The 22,608-nt window shown below is 37.4% G+C and overlaps 1 protein-coding gene across 14 annotated transcripts in view; it reads right to left on the reverse strand.

Moving 5' to 3' along the window:
• Window positions 1-22,608, reverse strand: part of CTNND2 (catenin delta 2) — a 644,208-nt gene that overhangs the window by 66,780 nt on the left and 554,820 nt on the right. For all 14 annotated transcript variants that reach the window (XR_003571787.1, XM_027889023.1, XM_027889022.1 and 11 more), the window contains one exon: window positions 11,940-12,113. Coding sequence is in view for 13 of the 14 variants with exons in the window: in XM_027889023.1 (XP_027744824.1) it covers window positions 11,940-12,113 (174 nt within the window). In the remaining variant the exon portion in view is untranslated. The remainder of the gene's footprint in view (window positions 1-11,939; window positions 12,114-22,608) is intronic.

Genomic DNA, 22,608 nt, shown 5'->3' on the forward strand with positions numbered 1-22,608 from the left:
ATGGCCTTGTCTTTATATCAAAGAGAGCAGAATGTTCTCATGTTAACATCCTTTTTATCTGACAATAGAAATGATGAATAGGGTTGTTTACTTCTGAGAAATCCTCTAGGAGCTCTAAAGATCATCATGCCAGTCAACAAGGGATCTGTGCAGTGTGCTGTGACTAGGTGGTCCATCCAGTGCTGCACAACTTGGGGGGTTCCCGGCACCCAAAAGGATGAAAGATTAGCTGTACTACCCTCTCTTCCATTCCACTGTTAGCTCCAGTAGTTGTAAAAAAATAAAACGAGACCAAAACTGTGACCATGTGGTTTTGAAATCCATGGGTATTGCCAAATTTAAGACAATTGGACACCTGCAGGATGTGCAGATCTCCTCAGCATAGCCCACTTCAAAACAAGCCACCTCTAGGCACATATTCCCTCCCATTTCATGACTTTTTCTCTGGAATTTTTATAAAGTTCACTTTCATGCTTCTTGAACTGACAGTTGAAAGGAAATTATTGAAGCAGAGCATCTCCTTGCTTTCAGTGCTATGGCATGGACACTTATCTTGCCTTTGTACCTGGAAAGTGAAGACAAGTTCTAGAAGGCTTTAAATTTCAAAGTATTTTAAATATTTCAGAAACTAGGACAATAAGCCTTAGGATTTTCAGATCACAATGACCCTTCTCTTTTGACAAACCTTTCTTAAAGAACAGTTAAATCACACCATAAGAATAATCACATTGCAACTGCATAACCAGACAAAAACAAATGTCATGAAACAAATCATTAAAAAAGGCAAGCACATCCTCTGTCAGCACACCACGCTTAACCCCTGCATATGGTCTCTACTTACCACAGTTGTGCTCACTTTAAAAAGATAGCTTCTGTTTATATAATAGATAGGTGCCCTGAATAGCAAAACCTGGAATATATATGTATGATAAAAACAGTAGATATGGAGACAGACAAAAACTGCAATGCTGCAGTATCTGGAGTGCAAATTCATTCCAGGTGATATAATTCAGGGAAAAGTGGGGAAAAGGAAAAGAAATGAGCATTTTAAGAATATTGTTTTATTAATTCTTCTCTGTAGTAACTATGCATAAGAAAAGCCAGTTGAACTTTGCTGTAGTTGAAAGTGATAATGGTTATGATAAGCTTTCCAGACAGGTAAGTTAGACAAGGGGTTCTCAGCATCGCTGAGCACAATAAAGTGTCTAAAACTTAAACGTGCTGTCATTTTCTGCAGCAAAGCAAATAGCTCTTAGGTGAGAGAAGTGGTAGCAAGACCCTTGGTTCATCTTATCCCAAGTTCTCTCCTGCAGTCTCTTCTCTACAACCAGTGTATAGGATGGTCACCAGATAAAAAACTAAAACACTTTTTAAGGATCAATGAGTTTAACAGAAAGTATCTGCTGAAAAATAATTTCTTTCCTACACTTTGATTCTAACAGGACATTAAATATAAAGGATGCTATGAAAACACCAAATGAATATTTGTAACCTTCCTGTTTAAATAAATATGTATTTACCTGCCAGTTAAACATATTCTCAGATGCAGCTGGGAAATGAGAAACAGCTCTTTGCACTTAAAAAAATACTGTATTTTGCACATCTGTCCCAGGGGAGGCCTCTGCTGTGTCTGCTGTGATTACAGGGTGACTGTCAGAGTAAGAGTTCATGGTGGCAGTTAGAATATTTTGAGAAAGGAGTGAGCCTGGTGGAGGTGAGAGTTCAAGCTAGCAGACAATATTCTGAAAGATGCTGTTGTTCACTGCAGAAATACATCACAGATGTAGCATCTTCAAAATGGACTATGTGGGGAATCAGTGGGGGTGTTTGTTTTGAGAAAAAAAGCTTTTTTGTGTCTATTCAATACCAGAGAGGATGTAAAATGATCCTTTAGATTATTCACTATATTTTAAAAACCTCCATACTAAAACCTCAGTAAACAGTTTTCCCTTGATATTTCCTTTTTGCTACCAAGGGAAACCACAAGGACTTGTTTCATGAAACTAGGTTTACAACAGACTTCTTGGGATGTAGTATTTTCATCATCTATTCCAAAACAAAAGTTCAAAAGCAATGAATTAAGAAATCTTTTTCTTTTTCTTTTAACCCTAGGGTTAAGAGACATTGCAGGAGAATCACTGAAATAACTCATTATGAAAAAAAGATGAAGTATAAACCTCCTTACTGAATAAATGACATGCAAGCTTCAATTCATTTGATCACAACAGTAAAAAATACAGCTCCAAAGTTTTCACAGGGGAAAAATCCAGATATAATGTTTTATAGACACACATAAGCACACATATACATAAAACAATGGCAGAACTACAGAAAAGTATGTACGAAACCTCCCCTCTCCCCTGTGCATTCCTCTCCCTCACAAGCTGTCTTTTTCCAGAGGATGTCATCTGCTTTGGGAAAAGTTCACAGACTCCTCAATGTGTGATTTGCTATCATTTCTTCTGCTGTTTCAAGTCATGAACCTTAGGCAGAAAGACAGAAATGTCTATTAATTGTTTCAACAGCCTCTGGAGAACTTTCCATGTGGAAAGCGGTAAGAACTGTCTGGTTCTCTTTCCTTAAACTGCCAATTAGGACAAGTCTCTGCAAGCAATTATGCTGCGCTGGGAGGATTTCAGGAAAGCTCAAATTGAGATGCCTCAAAATGGCTATTTTATGCTTGCAGAGAATGGAAAAATTGATTTGCTCCTGAGTATACTGATGATCTTTTTGTTTGCCTAAAGCCATCATGGAACGCGCCTGCATTTCCACATTGTGGGTCAATTGCTAATAGGAGCTCAGTGAAGTATAAAAGCGAAGAGATGAAAACTCATAAAAAAGAAAAGAGACAAAGCATTTGTTGCCTATCAGTAAGTAAATGAGGTACTCTGCCAGTATACTTTATCATCCTGTTACTCCACAAATCAGTGGCAGTGTCAATGATCAAATAACTGTTCAGTTTGTAAAATGAAAGCACTCCTGTGGGAACCGCAAGCACTTTAGAGGAAACAAGGAGCCAGAAAATAAAATAAAATCATTATTGTTGTTAAGGTTATTACTGAGTCTAAATTATTGGAGACAAGCAAAGGAGCCACAATCTGTGCATGAATATGCTTTACTGATAATTGAATTCGGTGGGCATAACTACCATACATCACTCTGAAGGTACATAGTGGAGCTCTATGTCCACTTCCATTAGTACTTCCCTTTTTATTTGTATCACAGTAATTAAGTAGAAAAATACAGTATACCTGAAAATTATTTTTTTGTTTGTCAGTTATTATTATAAAGGACCCTTTCCAGAACTGAATGCCTCTAGGGATTAAGATTATATTAGGCTAAACTCAACAAAAGAGTAATTAATCTAGATACAACTTACTTATATTTTTCAGAAGAACTGAAAAGCTTTTAATCAATTAACTCCTTTCGGTGTGTGGGAAGATGGCCAGAGGGTTAAAATTAGGGGAAACTAAGAAGTTATATTCACAGCCTAACAGAAGTTACAACGGTATAGAAATTATAGAGTAAAATGCATCTGTTACTCCCTGGATGGAATGCAGTCAATATGCTTCACAATGACTCGTCATACAAAAATCAGCACCTGCTAAGGGGTGTGGAACGGAGGGTGGAGTGGAGATGCCTTTGCCTCCCTCCATGGAAATCGCTGCAGGGAGAGGAACATAGTAGTATTTTGCAGTTGATAAGACCGCATAGCACCTCTAAACCTAGGGAGATAAAAGATGTCCTGCTGCTGAGCCAACAATTGTGGCAAAATCTCTCTCCTCAGATGAACGTGGTTCATTAAAGCCTAATAGTAATACTAAGGCACACCTCCATCACAAAGTTACCTGCCTCCAAGGTATGACCACACCCCACCGGGCATGTGCCTTATATTTTTTTGACTGTATCTTTAAAAGTGAAATGAAAGGATTTTACACCAATCAGAAACAAAAGTATTTATGACTAAAGTCACTCAAGTTCCACTTAAACAGGGATTAGGGTTTGTTTGTATGTTGTAAATACGTTTTTGCACTCAGGTATTATCACCAGCAATCTTCGAACCTTAACCTGTCACAATCTGCATCAATAAAGAGTGTTATTTCATAAACTACTAGAATGAGTCCTTTACATGCACTAGCAGTTGCTGGCAGCAGGTAACACATTCAAATAAAGTGGGAAGATCCGCTGAGGAGTCTCCCTTACGTTTCCCTGAAAAGGGCAGTCAAATGACCCTCCAATCCAGTGGGATTGTTCAGTGAAGGGTTCCCATAACAACATGCTGACAGACTGGTCGGGCACAAGGGTCTTGGTTTACCTGGGGCACCTGACAGAAAAACAAATCATTAAGGGTCAAGGAAATCTCCCCTTTTCATGTGACTTAGTGTTTCTTACGGTTTTCTTTGTTCCTCTATGAAGCATCAACATAGGAGACCAAAGCAAACAATAAAAAGATTTCCAGCACAAAATGAAAAAGAAAAAAAGTACAGTAATAAAGCAAAGAATCCAAAGAATATCAAAACTGTAGACTTGGTATTTTGAATGGATTCACTTTTCTGCCATTGATATCAGTGTTACTGAAGTATTTCCAGAATACTTCATCACATATTTCATTTTTAACTAGAATTTGCATTGTATTGGTATAGTTCAGCACTGTGACCCAAAGACTACTGAGATATTAAAAATTAAAGAGAATTTCTGAGACATAAACAACAACATGAAAGTTAAATCAGGGTATCAACCATGACAAAGCAAACTGAATTCCCAAGGGAATCAGGAAAGGTCTGCTAGGAAAGCCTTTGGAAAGGGTCTATCTGCTAACAGTATTGAAACAATAGACCACGAAAAAGAACTGCATGTTGAATAATCAAAGATCGATGAATAATAAAAGATTAATATTCCTCTCTGTATGATCAGGCTCAATGTAACATATATATCAGGAAAAAAAATTTATATTCTACTTGGAAAATTAAAGATCTACTTTACTCAAATAACTCTACCAAGATCCCTAAGAAGTCATACCACCTGACAGAGCAAGGTTCTGAAATCTTGCTTATCTTTCTGCAATTTCTGAAGAGAGCAGAGAGTTCCCAGGGACTTTCTGCTCCCCGACTGCAGTGCTCTGTTTCAGAAATTATTCCACCTGGTAGGCCATCAGTAAGTTCTCTACATCTTTGTGCTGGGACAAGAAAAAAGCATTAATTGGTCACTCTTCTCTTGCTCCACAACCTTAGTCAAGCTTAAGGGGAAGGGAAAAAATCCAGGGGGTAAAGATAAAAAAAAAATAAATTAAAAACAAACAAACAAACAAACAACAGTGTTCACAGAAGTTATCTTAAATAGGAAGGTAAAGTGAGAAGGAACTGCCCTTGCACCTCATCATTCTTGGTTCTGCAGTACAGGTACTGTATATTTAGAATGATCTGAGAACCACTATAATCAGTATTTCAAACATTGCAACTAATATAATTAAAAAAGAAACACTTTAAGACAGAAGTGACACATCTCGTGGGAACCAAGCTGCTTATAATAGGGGACTACGCTGAACATTATGTCATCATAAGCTACTGTGCTCCCATTCCACATACTGATGTCCATGTTGATTTCCTCATGGTATCTGTGATACAAGTATCTGCAGCAGCAAGTCTTGCTTCTTCAATATTGTCCTGTCCCTTCAATGTTGTCTTCCTTCCTATAGAGCCAATACATTTCCCTGTATTAATTGATGCTGCCTCATCTATGGGGGGTTTCTACCCAAGTAAGAATTCCTGATGGAATAAAGCATTGGTTATTTAAAAAGTCTGCCTTTGTTGATTATGTGATGTGTTATAAATGGTCTTCTCCATCCTATCCCATAAAGATTCATAATACTATTATTTTGGAGAAAACAAAAGTAAGGCTTATCACTGTAATCCAAAAAGCTTTCTCCTGGAACATCCTGATGAAACTCCAAAGGGTTCATTTGTAAATAAGTGAAGTAATCAGAAAAGTCTGGCAAGAAACCCAAAATATGTCCTTGCCTGATAAGAGAAGATTGATAACCTAGATGTTTGCTGCTTTAGAAAATAATTACTCATTATCTGCAAGTGTCTGGATGGTAAGGAGCTTGAAACTCCTCTCATACTACTCTTTGAAGCAGTTGCACTGACCTTGTATCTAAATTGGTCCCTTTTATGTTTTCAGTTTCCTTATCTAATAATTTACTTAATGGAACTCTTGTTCCCATGAGAGTCAAATTGCTCTAGGTCAGAATTAACAAAATCAATGCAGTTGCTTGTCTAAGGAACAAAGACTGAGACAGCATCTAGCTATCTCAAAAGATCAGGTCAATGACCCATAAAGCCCATTCACATGGGTATTGTACCTGCATATTGGGGATCAAAGGCAGGGAGATTCAGTTTTCTAACCAAAAAGGCTTCTTATTCCCTGCTGAGTATGATCAACCATGGAACTGAACGGAAAGGAGCTAGAAAGAACTAGCCAAGGAATGCTATAGTCTCAGGAGACTGACATAACTTAAACAGAGCAGCACTTGCTCCTCATGTTGCAGAGTCAAAGGATAAGTAAGGAGGAGGATCAGCAGAACTGCTTCCTTGGACTTTCAGAGGCAAAACTTAGGGCTGTTTAGGAGACTGGTTCACAGAGTCCCTCGTGAGACAGTTCTTAAGTGCAAAGAAGTCCAGGATCACTGGACATTTTTCAAGAAGAAAGTCTTAAAAACACAGGAACAAGTCATCCCCAAGCATTGAAAGATGATTCAGGGGGAAGACCACCAGCCTGGCTGAACAGAGAGCTCTGGTTGGAGCTCAGGAAAAAGTAACTGATACAGAAGATTGGATGCACAGATGGGACTAACCAAGGCCAGGAGCAGGTGTGCTATCTGTTCTAATGTAACCCATTATGTTGTCAGCAGAAACATAGTAGATCTTGTTTCCTGGTTTTAAAAGATAGGTATTACCTATAGAAGTTATTATAGTATTTTAAAACAAAATAGGATCACAAGAATGAAGAAATTATTTTTAAGGGTTTCACAAAACTAAGGAAATTCTGCCTGTGGTGATAACACTGTGTTATCAGCTGCATGTAATAGAAAAGATAATATTGTAGGACAGAGGCAATGGGCAATGACTGAAACACAGGAGTTTTGCAGAACAGCAGGAATTGCTTTTTCACTGTGAGGGTGACCGAGCACCGGCACAGGTTGCCAGCGGAGGTTGTAGAGTCTCCATCCTCGAGACATTCAGAAAACCATTTGGACGTGATCCTAGGCAACTGGGTCTAGGTAGCCTTGCTTAAGCAGGGGGTTGGATCAGGTCACCTCCAGAGGTCTCTGCTAACCTCAGCTCTTTCATGATTCTATGAGTTCACAGCAACATGCGTTGCAGTGTTATCGTAATGTCTCTGGCAAATAAATTGACATCAGCCTAAATACAGCTGTCAGATACATAAAGACAGACATAATAATATCCCAATAATGTCCCAATATTTCCTTTCTTCCCAAGAGGTTAATTTTGTTCAGAAGGGACATAACCTTGGATTCTTGACATTGTTAACTCTAGGACATTTGGCATATAACTTTTTACATGCTCAGGAGATTAATGCATTAATAGCCTATTGATCAAAGTGAAAATTAGAAAGAACTTGCCACTTTTATTCCCACCATCTGAGGAAAAATACTGATCCAGACTACACATAAAAAGATCATATTTTACAGAATGACTCTTGTAATTTTAAACAATGTGATTTTTTTAATCCAAGGTATTGAAATAAATAATGATATGAGGTTGCAGAAAGAACTTCTGGTTTGAAGGGTTATAGTGGGAGAGACTTCTTAATAAGCGGGCAATTGTCTTCAGAATACAGCTGAGTGAGTCAATAAATCTCCTATTTTTTTTTTATTTGTGCACAAATTTGGTTAAATCCAAATTAAGTTGCAAAGATAACCAACAGAGCTCCCAATGAAAAGTCACTGCCTAATGGGAAGTAAAGAATTTCCACTGCTTCCAGAGGCAATGTCTCAAACTTTATTTGTTCAGGGAAAACTCCAGCTAAGATTGATGAGGAATTTATTTTCCCATGATTTTTATTTCATATTTCTAAGCAGCTTTAAAATGCAAGTTCCTGTTAAGTATAATTAGAAAAAGTCTGTTTTTTGAAGAAAATATCTCAGTGTGGCAATGAAAGGAAGCAAAGCCAAAACCAATAGCCATCCTTTTCACATGTTGTTCCTTCTGCCTTGCAGGATGTTTAGGATACCTTGAAATTAACATGATTATGATTTGATAGGATAAAATATTTTGGGAAGCAATGAGTGCCCTTTAAACAGAAAACCACCCAATCCCAGGTACAGATTCTGAGATTAGCTCAGTTGATTAGAGGATGGTACTAATATCACCAAGCTCATGGATTTGATCCCTGATTGGGCCAGTCACTTAAGAATTGGACTTGATCCTTGTGGGTCCCCTCCAATTTAGAATATTCTGTGATTCTGAAACCTCAAGTATCAGCTGAGTTCTGCAGAAGGTGGTAGGTGTACGCAGGTACAGTGCTGACAAACTGACCCATAGGGTGTCAGGTGGCACTGTACTTCGAGTGTGTATTAGTAGCAGCCTTCAATCCCATCAGAATGGGGTCATGCAGTGACCTGGTGCTGGTGTCACAGGTCACTGTGCAAGGCAGCAGTTAGACCTTAAACGAAGTGGTACCCTGACAGTGATGTGATAAACTTTAATTTGTCCAATCTTCCCCAAAGGCTTACATATTTGACTGTCTCCATAGATATTATTCCAGAACAGCATTTCTATTTTGCATGGGTGCAACAAGTAAGAACCTGAATAAAAGAAGAGATCTCAGTAAGGATACACATGTAATTTTCCATGACAGATGGTTCTTCTCCTTCAGATTCCAATACCAGTGTCGTCCTTGTGTAATGACATCTTGATGCAGAATAGTGAGATGAACCAATGTCTGTGTTCATCTGGGAAAGCCCCTTCCAAAATGAGTTCTGCTTTGTATATAAACTGTCAAAATCTTCTTCAGAACCAGAATATACACCAAAGTAAACATACACAGATGTGATCTATGCCAGGTTAAATTTTCACATTTTCCACATACCTCAAAATCCTGTTTTATTGATAACCTTTCATTCGGGCCTGTTAATATACTTGTCACCAAAATGTTCCCTTTCTGCTTCATTATAGATTGTCTTTGTTCTAATAACAATTGCATGGACCAAGTACTGCATTAGTTATTGTAAAAGAACCCCAAGTTTTACTTTGCAGATGGGTAATATATGGCAAGACTTAGTCAAAAGTGTTTAATTTTGACGAAGAAAAAATGTATGCAAATATACATATGTGATGCTTTTTCTTTTATGTTAGTATCTGGCTTAAGAAGGAATTCCTGCAACCGAAGCAGTGCTAAAAATGTTCTACAGATTACGTTTCACTATGTGCATGTGTTGATTCTGTGGGTATGTATCACTGAGAAACTATATTCCCTGAAATAATGAAAACTTTTAGCCTCTCTGAGCTATTAATCCTTAAAGCTACATACTACTGCTTTCTTTTTGTGTCTGAAATTCTCGAAAGTAGTCTAGGGGATTTAGACACATATCGTCTGTTAATTCTAGTGGTAGACAGTCATCTAAATCCCCTACACAAGTTTTTATTTTTAAAAAATTATTCTGGCTTCCTTTTATCAGCTCACTTTCCCTCTGTAATAGCATTGGCTAAGCACTGCCTGTGTTAAAAATGTTACCTCGTGGTCGCCCAAGAGGATTAGACAGCTTTGTACCAGAGGAACCAAAAGGGTGAAACAGCCAGGAAAGAATTATGCAAGTACATCAACTGTGCTGTATTTTTTTCAGAAGAGACTGTATCTTCAGTAGTGTGTGAGCATATCTGGTGCACTGTGTGCCTCATATATTCCCAGATTCTCCTGGCATTAAAATAATGCTAATTGGAAAAAGCCCACAACAGCTTTTGCTATTAATATTAATAGCAAGATTATTTTCATGCAGTTTCCTCTTCTTCTCTCTTGCAGTCCATCATAAAGTTCTTGAAAGATTTCAAGTTAAAAAAGAAAAAAAAAAAGAAATTTTTTTCCATTCTTTATACAATTACAGTTTCTTGGAGGAACTAAAAAAATTAAAATCTCCCTTAGGAATAACCTCTTCTTTTAATAGTTCTCTATCTTTTATTTCAGTTATTTTATAACTAGACTGCAGCAGTGGAAAGGAGAGGTCAAAAGGTGGAAACATCAATGCTTATGTAATCCCCAAAGAGGATTACTCCCTTCACAAAAATGGCTAGTACGACATGTGAAATTAAGGATATTCATTCTGTGTCTGCACATCCCTTGTAATAGAATTGGTGAATCTTCAGAAAAATAGAGCAATACGAGAAAAACTGAGCTTTTCCCATGGTATCAGCACAGACAGTATTAAAGTTCAAAACAGTTTTTCTAAGCCAGCGCTCACCAAAGAGCTCCACAGAGCCTTCCTTCCTCTCCCTGTACACTTCTGCCAACTAAGGATGACAGGTATACAGCTTTATTAGAAACGGGAGAAGGGGCACCACTTGGATTTTAGCACTTCTATTAAGTCCTGGCAAATATGCATGCATTGTTTTCTCATTTGGACCAGGGCTACACCCATTCCCAGATGGATAGAAGACACATATTGTGTTTCTGTGCCAGGATTACACAATCTGATGTGGTCTACAATATGAGAAAAATAAAAGGATAATGATTTTCAGGCACAGTATTTACATAGCACTTCATAGGACAAAAATCACTGGACAGATACTTTGTTAAATCATTTCACATGTCATTGAATGCAACAGTCAAAACCATTTTATAAGTTTGGTGGAACACAATGCTAAAAAAACCTCAAATCACATTCCTCTGAAGATCTAGTGAATGTGCTAACCCAACTTCCCATAAAACTTTATGGGAAAAAACCCCCAATTTCTTGTGTCAGCCCTCAGATTTCAAAATGAATGCCTAATTTCATTGGTATTTACATATCACATGCCCAACTGCTTATACTCCAACAGGATACATTCTGAGACATAACTTTGATAACTGCATTTCCACACACATGAATGTTTTCATAGTAAATGAGAAAAATTCCTGCTGAGAGTTAAACCAATGCATTATAGTTACACCACAGGATTACATAGATAGTACTTTCATCCAATTAAACCAGGTTACCATCAGGAAAGTAACAAAGGAATTGCCCTAAAAAGTAAACCAAGCTCATTGTTATCTTGAATTTTACTCATCTCTTCTAAATTTAGAAGTATTTTCTTAAATTTTTTACTCACTACAAATAACACAAGAGATAAAAATGGATCTTTTGAATATAACTGAAAAGTAGTATTAGCTGGAACAGAGTGGCTTGATTGAGCATTTCCTTGCTCATTGTAAATATTTAACCATATCGCTGATGTATTTTATTGTCTTACTTTTAAAAAAAAAGTAGATGGAAAGATTATTTGTGTTGGTGTCACAGCATTTATATCTTGCTCTGCTGTGCTCTGGTTTCTCCTAAGAGACAGAATGTCAACCAGTTTCTGCAGTGACAAAACAGTACAGTTTCATTTGATTGCCACTGGTGGCATTTTTGGCTCATTTTTCATGGCTCTGTCACCCAGATTCATAAAGAACTGCTTCTCCTCATTTGGGTGTTGGTTTCAGTGGCAATTTTTCATACTTGACTTGACCAATGTGATCTTCACTGCTGCATGCTGACATTTGCTATGGAATGACTACCTAGGACTTAAAATATTATCTCAAATTTGACTGCAGATAGTTCTGTGAAAATAGAATGTTATTCCACAACCAGAGGCATTTAGATACATTTATATCACCAATCTGCTGTCATCTGTAGGTTTGTTTCTGAATTGAAAAAGAAATACATACTGGGTTAATATTCCTACCTTCCAACTCCCAGCAGCCAAGTTCTGTAGTGCCCCTGCTGCCCCCTCCAGCGTATCTGGATTTGAGCACTCAGAAAGAAGTGTGAGGTAGGGTTTGACTATTGAAGGGTGCCACAGCATCTGGATTCCTTTGGGTGGTTCTGCACAGTCTGGGAGAGGTCCTACACCATCCCACTGTTGGAAAATGCAAATCAGACTGTCAGTAAGGAACAGCGAAACATACTAGAGAATTGCCTAATTTAAGCTATAACATCTATGTCTGCACATGTGAAGGTATCTGTCAACAAACAGCTGTTCTCAATTTTTGCACATCATGTTACTTCATAGAGGAACCAAATTTCCTACTCAACATTCCTTATAGATGAGCTATAACATTGGCAGAAATCACAGTGTTTTAGCAGACATAACATTTATTTTTTTTGGGTGGGAACAGAAGCCCAGTGACCATATCTTAAGAGGCAAATCTAGAACTTGCATGGGAAGCAGAGATTCTCCCTTTTCGCATCCTGCTTAGTTCTCTGCAATCTCTCTTTTCTCACGAGGAGAAAAACAACACAAAATGCTCCTATGGAAAACTAAATCATTCAAGGCCATGAGCCCTCCATCCCATGAAGGCACAATTGTGAAAAGTCTTCCTCAGTTGCACAACTTCTGGCTTCTCACAGTGTGAGTGCAGGAGGCATTCAGCCAGCCAGCCATACAGTCTGAGACTTCAATGCAATTGGTAGAACCACCTCTCATAAAACAGACTCTTCCTCTCATCACATACAGAGTTTTGCCATGAACACAACCCAAATCTGATATTCAAAACGTGCAATATTAAAACCTGGATAACTAGCAGGTTATTGCACAAAACCCACTCTTACCAGGAAGAAAAACTTTGTTCCAGGCAAACAGGGATTCATCTCTCCAGTGGAACATACAACACTTACACAACATTTACACACACTTCACCTAAGCATGAAATATCTTAAAAGAATATGCATGGACTTTTTTTTTCCCCTTTTAAATAAAAGTAAGATGTGTTATGTATTTTCAATAAAATTTTAAATGGGATTTCTATCTATATATTTATTGTATATTTCATTGTGCTTTGTTCAGATAAAGGGATTTAAATAATTCACAGCCCTACTGCCACTGTTAGAAACAAGCCTCAACTTCTTTATAAAATATCTTGTCTAACACCTCTGACATGTCCAGATTGCACAATACAATAAAAAGTAAACCTTTAAATGCCTTGGGTTACATCTTATTGTGACTATGTAGATAAAAAATCTGTAACATAGCATTAAATATATACTAGACATACAAAGATAGCATAAGTCAAATTAACTCCTCGTTTAGATCTGCAACACTTTAACTAGTTATGATCAAACAGCACAATAATACTATCACTGGGAAAGACCTAGAATCCCTTGTTTTGAGGAAGTATCAATCATCATTTAAGATAACTAAAAATATACATATAGTTTAAGGCACAATCAATCAAGTCTTACCTTATAACAACTAACACAATTTTAACAAGGTTTTGTGAGATTACTACCTTTAAGAAGAAAAAACAATGTTTTCTTTCTAAACTAAAGCAGAAGAAACACCAAGTGGAAAGCCACTGGGACCATTTCATACACATGAGCAGTTACTGAAAATCAGAAAGCTGCTCAGGGGTGAAACACACTGCACTGGACAAATGTTACCATAGTTTAAAGAACTGGCATAGCAATACCCAGTGATGGTTGAGAAACTAGAGGACAAATGCCTTCTGGAGAAACAACGCCTTTAAATGACACTATTATAGGGCTGTGTCTTTGAAATTTTTAAACCAATAAGTTTTCACTGTATGTGGCTCAGTTCTCCTTTTTCCTCCTTATAAATTATCAGCCTTGCCAGAAATGAGTTCTCTTCAGCTCATAAAAAATACATTAAAGCCTGCTTCTTATTTTAATTTTCGGAATTCAATCATTTGCAGTGTCAGATTTTTTTTTGGAAAACAAACGAGAAACATATCTTACAGGTCAAATCTGACCTCAAACCAGGTTTAGGCTTTGTACCTTAGTAAGTCCACTAATGAAAAGACTTGTGATGTCCAAGGGCACCAGTTCAGGTCTTCACTCACTACATTACTATTTGCATGAACTATGGACTTATTCTGCAACTGAAGAGTGTTTGCACAGGGTATTTACTATATTATTTGAAGGACAAAATACATAAAGTGCAGATACACCCAATCCCTTTTTTGTGCATATGTGAGTGTTTTTTTTTGGTTTTTAGCTCACATATTTACACTCTTATAATCCCATGGACTACTTAGAATCAGCTGATATAGAGCTGCATATACATGTTCCTGCTGTGCTGCTACACATACAGCATTAGAAATGATCTAGCAGATAAATTAATATTTAATGTTGTTTTGCCATTCTGCCCAGTAATGAGAAAACATTAAAAAAAACAAGTGAGACAAATTACTGCATTTCCCTGCTCTTCTTGCAACTCACTTTTAGCATGATTGCATTAATTTATCACCAGCTGTGAGGGAAGATCTTTTTCTCAAGACACTGTGATGCCTCAGGGTCCATGTAATAATGATGAAAATCTTCAGTACCACACATGCATGTGCAGCAAAGGCATAGGAAATTCAGTGACATTGGAAGATGTCCAGCACTGTTCTTCAAATGTGGAGTGTGTGCCCAGAGCAGCTGAGTGGCACGCACAGGGAGGATGTCATTGCCAACTATGCTGTGCTGGTTTTGGCTGCGGTAGAGTTCATTATCTTCACAGTACTCGGTACAGGAGTATGTTTTGGATTTGGGCTGGAAACAGTGTTGATTACTCAGGGATGTTTTAGTAACTGGTGAATAATGCTGACACACCATCAAGGCCTTTTCTGCTCCTCACCCCTTCCATCAGTGAGGAGGCTGGGGGTGCAAAAATGCTGGGAGGGGACACAGTCAGGACAGGTGACTCCAACTGACCAAAGGGATATTCCATACCATATGGTGCCATGCTCAGAATGTGAACTGGAGGAAGAAGAAGGAAGAGAGGACATTTGGAGTGATGGCCTTTGTCCTCCCAAGTCACCATTCCATGTGATGGAGCCCTGCTTTCCTGGGGATGTGACTGCCTGTGGGAAGCGATAAATGAACTCCTTTCTTTGCTTTGCTTGCCTGTGTGCCTTTTGCTTTTCCCATTAAACTTCCTTTATCTCAACCCACAAGTTTTCTCACTTTTATGCTTCTGATCCTCTCCCCCATCCCACTGGGGGAGAGTGAGCGAGTGGTTGTGTGGGCTTAGTTGCTGGCTGGGGTTAAATCACGACACCTGCATAACAAACCTGCTGCTCTTCATTAAAGGGCTTAATGGCTTCTGGCATCTTTTGTGTAGCTGAGACAAGTGCCTGCAGCTGTACATCCCAACTGTTGCAGGGCACGTAGAGCTGAGACAGATCAGAAAAAAAAACTACCGCAAAGGAGGTTTTCGTGATCTTCCTCCATTTATTTTGTATTTTATAAATACAAACATCAACTGCCTGAGAAAAAAAAAAAAGTTTTCCTCAAACTGGTAATAGACTCCATCTGAAATGGAGGCTAAGGCATGGCAGTAGTGGCTTTGCAGTTCACATTGCTTAATATTAACAAACTGAGGCAGTGTGCTGAACAACTACTCAGTAAATTACTGGAACAGTTACTGTATTGTTGCAGACCAACAGGAATGATCAGTAAGGTCTATTTGAGACAGACTGGGGCTGTGGTAGGAGAATGAGAACAACTACATGCAATTACTCTTCGTAGCTTATGCTAAAGAGGAAAAAAAAGTCATACAAAAATATTCCTTCCAGGCTTCCCTTCGTCAGCTGAAATTACACACATATATTGCTGCTGAAGCTGACAAACTGTTTGTTACGTGGGTGAGATATAAATCGCTCATTTCCTGAGACTGGTGCAAAGAAAGGATGAAAGTCAAGAAAAATAAAAAGACAAATACCAAGATCTTTTAAGAACAACAGACTTTTAAGAGTAAGAGTACTTTAATGAAATTTTCAAAGTTTTCATATTATGAAGGAACTTTGAGAGAAGAAAAAGATAACTCATAGAAATGCTCTCCTGTTCCACACAGCAGACTATCTACCACCACCTTTCTCATTTTACTGAAAGCAAATCTTTATAGTGCCATTGTACTGAATACCAGGGAAGGTTTCAACTCTGCAAGAGGACACTCTCAAAATTTTACTTTTTATACTAACAATCTCCAGGTGGTAGGGTTTACTGTTATCATAGGTATCATAGGTACAGTAGGTTTTCCTGTGATAACAAAACAACAATATTTAATTTTAATGTATTAAATACGAATACTCCCTTTCCCCAGTCTGTGCAAAAATACCACTACTCAAAAAAGAAAGTCTAGGAAAAAATGAAAACAAAATCCAGCAAGGTCTAAAGCCATTCAGACCTCTCTCCAATGGTTCTAGACACTTGAGGTAGTTTGATAATGCTCTTTGTACCAGCAGTGGCAAAATTCATATCAGCAATTACAGGGTGCTCATTAAAACCATTTTTGAAATGCCAAAGACTTTTAAACTAAGAGGACACTTATATCTCACCCTGCATTTCTTATTGGCTGTGACAGTGCATGCCAGGTGTCCCTAGACATGTCAGTACCATAACCTCTTTTGGAAACCAAGAGATGCATTGACCAATGCCATAAAGAGCAGAAATCAAAAATTTAGCAACAGAAATTCATTACAATCACAGAACTTGCTTTCAGGGACGATGAGAATCCAGGCAGCTGATACAAAGGAGGCAGGAATGCCACTATTTACATCAGGTCAAACTTCAGTTTAGACATCCAGGCCTAAATAAAGGTAGTGAATATAAAGGAAGGTGTCAACTGACACAGGGACTACAAGAATATAGTGGGAGAGGACATGACTTAGTGCATAAATAATGGTACCTTCCCCAGTTTGATGAAACAAAATTTACAATTATGGGAAAGGTGGCTGGAATGCTTTCAAAATATTTCAATGCATTGAATCATTATTAATAATCTCAGATACTAATAAATCTTAATTGTACTTTAGATTATATATTACATTCTTAAAATAATTGTCAATGCCTTTATTCAACTTTTTGATGTTATTACACTTAGCTGAGAAAAAAAAAAATTAATTGAATTTGTGCATTTTATCTTTGCTTAAAACCAGAACCCTCCCAAGTAAAAGAGGATGAAGTTGAAAACAGTCCTTAACATGTCACTACATCCCCTTCTCCTCATAACCTCTCCTCTTCATAGGATGCTGATTGGCTTTGCAGTATATTCCACAAAATGACAAATACAAATTATATGTAATAACCCTGTAGTTTGAAACTTTGAAAACAAACTGGTCATACACAATATTGAGAGGCTGACAGAGTATATGTGAAGATGCTGTAGGCAAGCAAGAAAGTAGAAATTGCGTCAAGAAGCTCTGTAAAGAGCTGTTCGAGATAGTTGATTCTTGATTCTACTCAATACTTGGCATAACATCTTGTGCAAGACAAAGAAGCGACAAGTAGAAATAATATACTCCTCCTGAGCAAGAGCATACTGGTAACACAGCCTTTCATCCCTCTTCTCATTCAGATTATTAGTTAAACCCAGGACTCACCACCATATCTCTGTTTCTGTGCTTATTAGTTTGGTATGGCTTTGTAGGAGCATTGAAGTACATTTGGTAAAATAGTGGTCTCATCACATGAAAAGACATATCTGACAGGTTTATTTTTTATTCTTTTTGAAATACTATTGCCTTAAACCTGCTATTTCATCTGGATAGAAGAATTTATAGGCCATTTAGCAAGCATGCTAAAGAGGTGTGCCAGTCAATTCATAATGATATATAACTTGAAATGTTGCTGTTATACCTTAAGGCTCCTGACAGAAGGTGAAAAAGAAGGTCAGGCTCATTTCAAACGTGTCACTTCCAATCAAAAACAGACTTTGGGCTAGATTCTGGTTTGACAAGAATGATCACAGATGGGGAACTTGAGAGGAGCATGAAGCCAAAAAGTCAGCCTGTTTTTTCTTAGGGAAGAAAGGAAAATAAATAAAATAGTGCCACACGTATACATAATGGGCTGGATAGCAAGAAATATAAGAAGGAGTAACGACAAGTCCCTGGGTTTTTTTACTGAAATTGGACCATACGCCTTATTTTCCCTAACTGTTTTTTATCATAATTCTTGTGTCTAGCACAACTTGAAGCATAAACCTGTCGGTAAGCAATGAGCATACCAACAGCAGGAACAAAATTTTCAGCAGTGGAAAAATCAGTTTCCATCTGATTTTTCAATACAAGGCAGACAGGTTGATGTCTACAAGCTCCTAGTCAGAAATGAAGGCCTTTACAGCAGGAGAGCTTATTGGGGTGAGGGTTCAGTAAAAGCTGGTCACAGGTAAGCAGCAGAGAGAAACTAATGAACAACATTTACAGCTGAGAATTACAAGTCCTAGAGGTCTGAGACAGAAATAAAGTCAGGTGAGTCTCACTTATTTTTTCTGAGGCCTTTACAGAAGTTTTGCTTTCTATTTTTCCATAATTAAAACCAATGCTATATCTAGCTTTTATTGCAAATCTTTAGAAGGTTTGGGTCTCTTCTAGCATTCAATTTGTGTGACAAAGCAGATGCCTCAGGAACCTTTCTGAGCTCTGGTAAACCACTGAAGAGAGTGGGTTCTTTTAACACCACCCACCTTTATCGTGAAATGAGGAGAACATTTGTTTCCTATGATCCTAAGGGAACTCCTTAAGTAAAGTAATTTGAAAGGTGTCATTAGACTTAACTACGATCTGAACAAAGACACATCTCTTACTTGATTTCAAGATGTAGGGAAGTTGCCATTAGTATAGACAACTGACGTCATAAATGAAAAATAAATTCCAGTTTGTTATTGAAAGGCCTTTGAAAGAAGCCACATTTTGTACTACCACTCAGTTCTGTTCTTCTCTTCAAGTTACTTACCTGTGACTGAAACATAACCTAGAAAAATTGAGATAATTGTTTCCTAAGTCATAAATCAAAAAAATTAACATTTACCTTCATTATATAGAAAGCCAATGAGAAACTGACTTAAATGTCAAGTTTCTCCTGTTTCATGGTTTAAGAAACACACTCCCTAGCTGTGTAAGGGATTTTCTTTAAAGTATGGAAAACTGCAGCTTCATCCACATCCTTTGTTTAAATTGAGACATCTGGTATTATTATCCATTTACAGTAGTTTTGCTACTAGTACTGTTGGACACTTTAATCTAAAAATTAAAAGAAACCCCCACAAATGCATAAATTAAAGGAGTTCAAGAAAATACACACTTGAGAAACGAAGCAACAGCAATAATGTAATAGGAAAATTTCAAAACTGCACTCACTAAAATCTGAACATTCTTTTCGCCTCAGTTTTGTAAACATTACCTTCTGAGAAAAAATGAAACAGCAATTTTGTTATTCAAAATCCCCACTCACTGCCAAAAAAGGAACAATACCTCTACGTTCAGCACATACTTTCTGGGGATATAAAATGTAGCAATGACTGGACACTAGTTCCCTGAGGTCTCACAACTCAGAGATGTATCTGTGCCCTGTCCTTTGCCCAACAGAAAGCTAAAACTCTCAAATATTAAAGGAATCACACAGGTAAATGACTGAAGTTTTAACCCAGGGCTGAACTCCATTTTGTGTGTCAACAAGTGACAATAATAATGAGCCCAATTTTCTGATAGGTATCTAGGTTTGTATTTTCTAGTGTGAATGATCTGTTAAAAGTGGCTTAAAGCTCAGTGCCCTCTCTTCATGGGCATCTGGGTAACTGATTACTATAGTATCTTTCTTGTCTTTTATTTCTCTGAAGTTTCCTTTCACAGATCCCAAATCCATGGTGGTGTGTTGCGACTCCAGTGTTTCAGATGTTGTAAATCATTGCATTCGATGAAGATTGCATAGGTATCCCTTCACTATTTACATGTAAAACACTGCCCATCATGAGTATGATCTTCAGAACTATAAGATATTGTAGAGCGCAAAAGCTTTGCTGTTGAGACACTTAAAGGAATGAACACTCTAAAAATAGCATCCCAAGGGGAGCACGAGATCTGTTCTGAGGGACAGAATAAGCAGCAGGTAACAGCTTAAGCATTGCAATTGAAAAGAGATTATGAAAGGCATTACTTGGAAATATTTAAAAGTCTTGAAGAAAAACAATGAGATTACTGATAGGTACCTGTGCAACACACAGAGCTTCTGTCAGCACATAGGGAGACAATGTATGGTGAAAGGATATGGGAAATTAATCCTCCTGCAGGAAGTTTTCATGAGCTTAGTGTATTTTAACTAAACTGAGGAAATCAATATGATCCTGTTGTTAGGGACTTTTGCCTGGAAAAAAAAAAATCCCTCAAACCAGCCAAGAATACTGATTTTTCTTGACACACAGAGAAATAGTAAACAGAGTATTCCTGCCTGCAACATAGCCTAGAGGATAATAACGTGAGTTTCCAGTTATTCCTACTTTTCAGTAGTATGAATCTACAGGTGGTCCTGAAAAGCCTCAAGACAGTGACAGAGCAAAGAAGAAGAAAGAACACTTTTTTTACACAACTGGACAAGGTGGCTTCCATAAAAAAAGCTTCTGAATAGACTTGTGTACTTATTTTTGCAAAATAAATGGTCAAAAAGCCTCCGTTTACCCTTACCACAGTTTGAGCTGCTCTATGCTATTAGTATAAATGCACAGTTACTTCTTTTCCACTTTTAATGGTAACTTGGGAGAGCTGTTTCTAGCATGGTGACCTCACTGCTATCGTTTTTAGCGGCATTCTAGTTAACTTGATAATATATTAACTTGATAATATACTTCAAAACATTTGGTATGGTCAACAACAGTCAAGGATCATGCATAAGGCTCACAAGACCCCCTTAAAATTCCTAAACTATGTAAAATCCACATGTGAGGACTTGTATAAGGCAAGATGAAGGAGGCTGTCCAAATTTCAAAGAAATTACATGAACGCAGAAAACATAATTAGAAAAAATATTTGTAATATTTGTAAGGCAAAGCAATCCTTTGAACCATGAAATCAGTTCTGGAATTGATGTCCTTGCCACAGAAAGGCCAAGTAATCATAAACCTGAAAATATGTGGATAGTTTTACTTCTCTTTGGATTTTAAAAATTATATAAAACTCTTCAATTACAGAAACACAAACAGCTCTGAAGAGACCTTTACCATGCTGTGTGCTGATAATGACCGCTCATAGGAACAGACAAAAGATATGTAAGAGCAGGCAGAATAATGTACATTGTAAAGGTAATCAGCCAAAAAAGCTTAGTTCTTTGGCCTGGAGGAGGAGAAAGATCTTTTACAGGGATCCTTTTATGTAAAGAGAAGCCTGACAGGAACATTGAAACAGTCAGTTGTACAGAGTTAAAAGTATGAATCTAAAACCCAAAAGTCACAGAAGAAATAAAAAAGGAAGACTCACAAAAGACTTTGCATAGTATGCGTGCACATGCGTTCATAAACAGAGCATCAAGGAGCAAGACAAGTTGTAGTGTGACTCATTCATATCCAGACATGCTATTTTTTGTTCCTGCACTTTGAATAACTGCAAGCATAGTGTGTGAGAACTGTTAATTCAGGAACACGGATGATGACTGCTTTATGGAGTAAAATTAGTTTACTTTGGCATTTTTAATCTCACTGCAGCCTAATACAGGAATCCAAACAAAAGTCCATAATAAATTCAAGTTATCTGATGACAGAATTGTTTAACTAGAAGAGTGGGGGAAATTAAAGTCTTATTAGTCAGCAGTGTTGCATTTTTCAGTAACCAAATTTTAGCTTATTAACGTTCCTATAACTTTTCCACATTAGTGAAATCTGGCGTTATGAACTCAGGAATATTTTTCAGTACCAGTTTACATAATTTATTCAAATACCCAGTGAACCTAATTGCTTACTCAAATACATATTTTCTTTGAGCAATCTGAAACAGAAATAAATTAAAATGCAAAAAAGTGACTAAGTGTAGGAAGAGATGGAAAATTACCTGCTGCCAGCACAGGCCATCTACAAGCTCATAAAGCAGTAGCCATTCTCACTGCTATTTAGTGATACAGTATCTTTCTCTGCAATATAACAGTCAGCATTCCCCAAATTCTAAGTTCTTAGTGGGAAAAAATGGAGAAAAATACACTTTGAACATCAACCCACACAAAATAATAACCGACAGCACCTCAGGAAAATATCAAGACTACTTTTCAATCTTTGTTTGGTAACAATATGAAATATCTCAAAATACAGCTTTTTTAACATTCAATCATATTGCTTGATTCAGTCTTGTACAGTTTTCTCCCAACACATATCTAGGCACAGTCCAAGGCTAACTTTGAAGCAAATAAGTATACAAATATAGACTGATGTTTGCTTTCATCAAGGCCTTTCTACACATACATGGCTATGTGGAAGTACAGTGTAAAATATATGCAGATTACACTTTTCATTATAAATTGCTTCCTTTAATAGTGCATTTACAGTATTTATGGCGTTCACAGTGTACTCATGACTATAGTTTCCAGGTGCGCCACATAATGTACAACTTTCTCAGGCAAACAAAATTCATTACTCCAGAGCCATATTCCACTTT

Source organism: Empidonax traillii, unplaced genomic scaffold (genome assembly GCF_003031625.1).
Source record: "Empidonax traillii isolate 1590-97213 ecotype Southwest subspecies unplaced genomic scaffold, ASM303162v1 scaffold249:size1902748, whole genome shotgun sequence".
Classification (NCBI taxonomy): domain Eukaryota; kingdom Metazoa; phylum Chordata; class Aves; order Passeriformes; family Tyrannidae; genus Empidonax; species Empidonax traillii.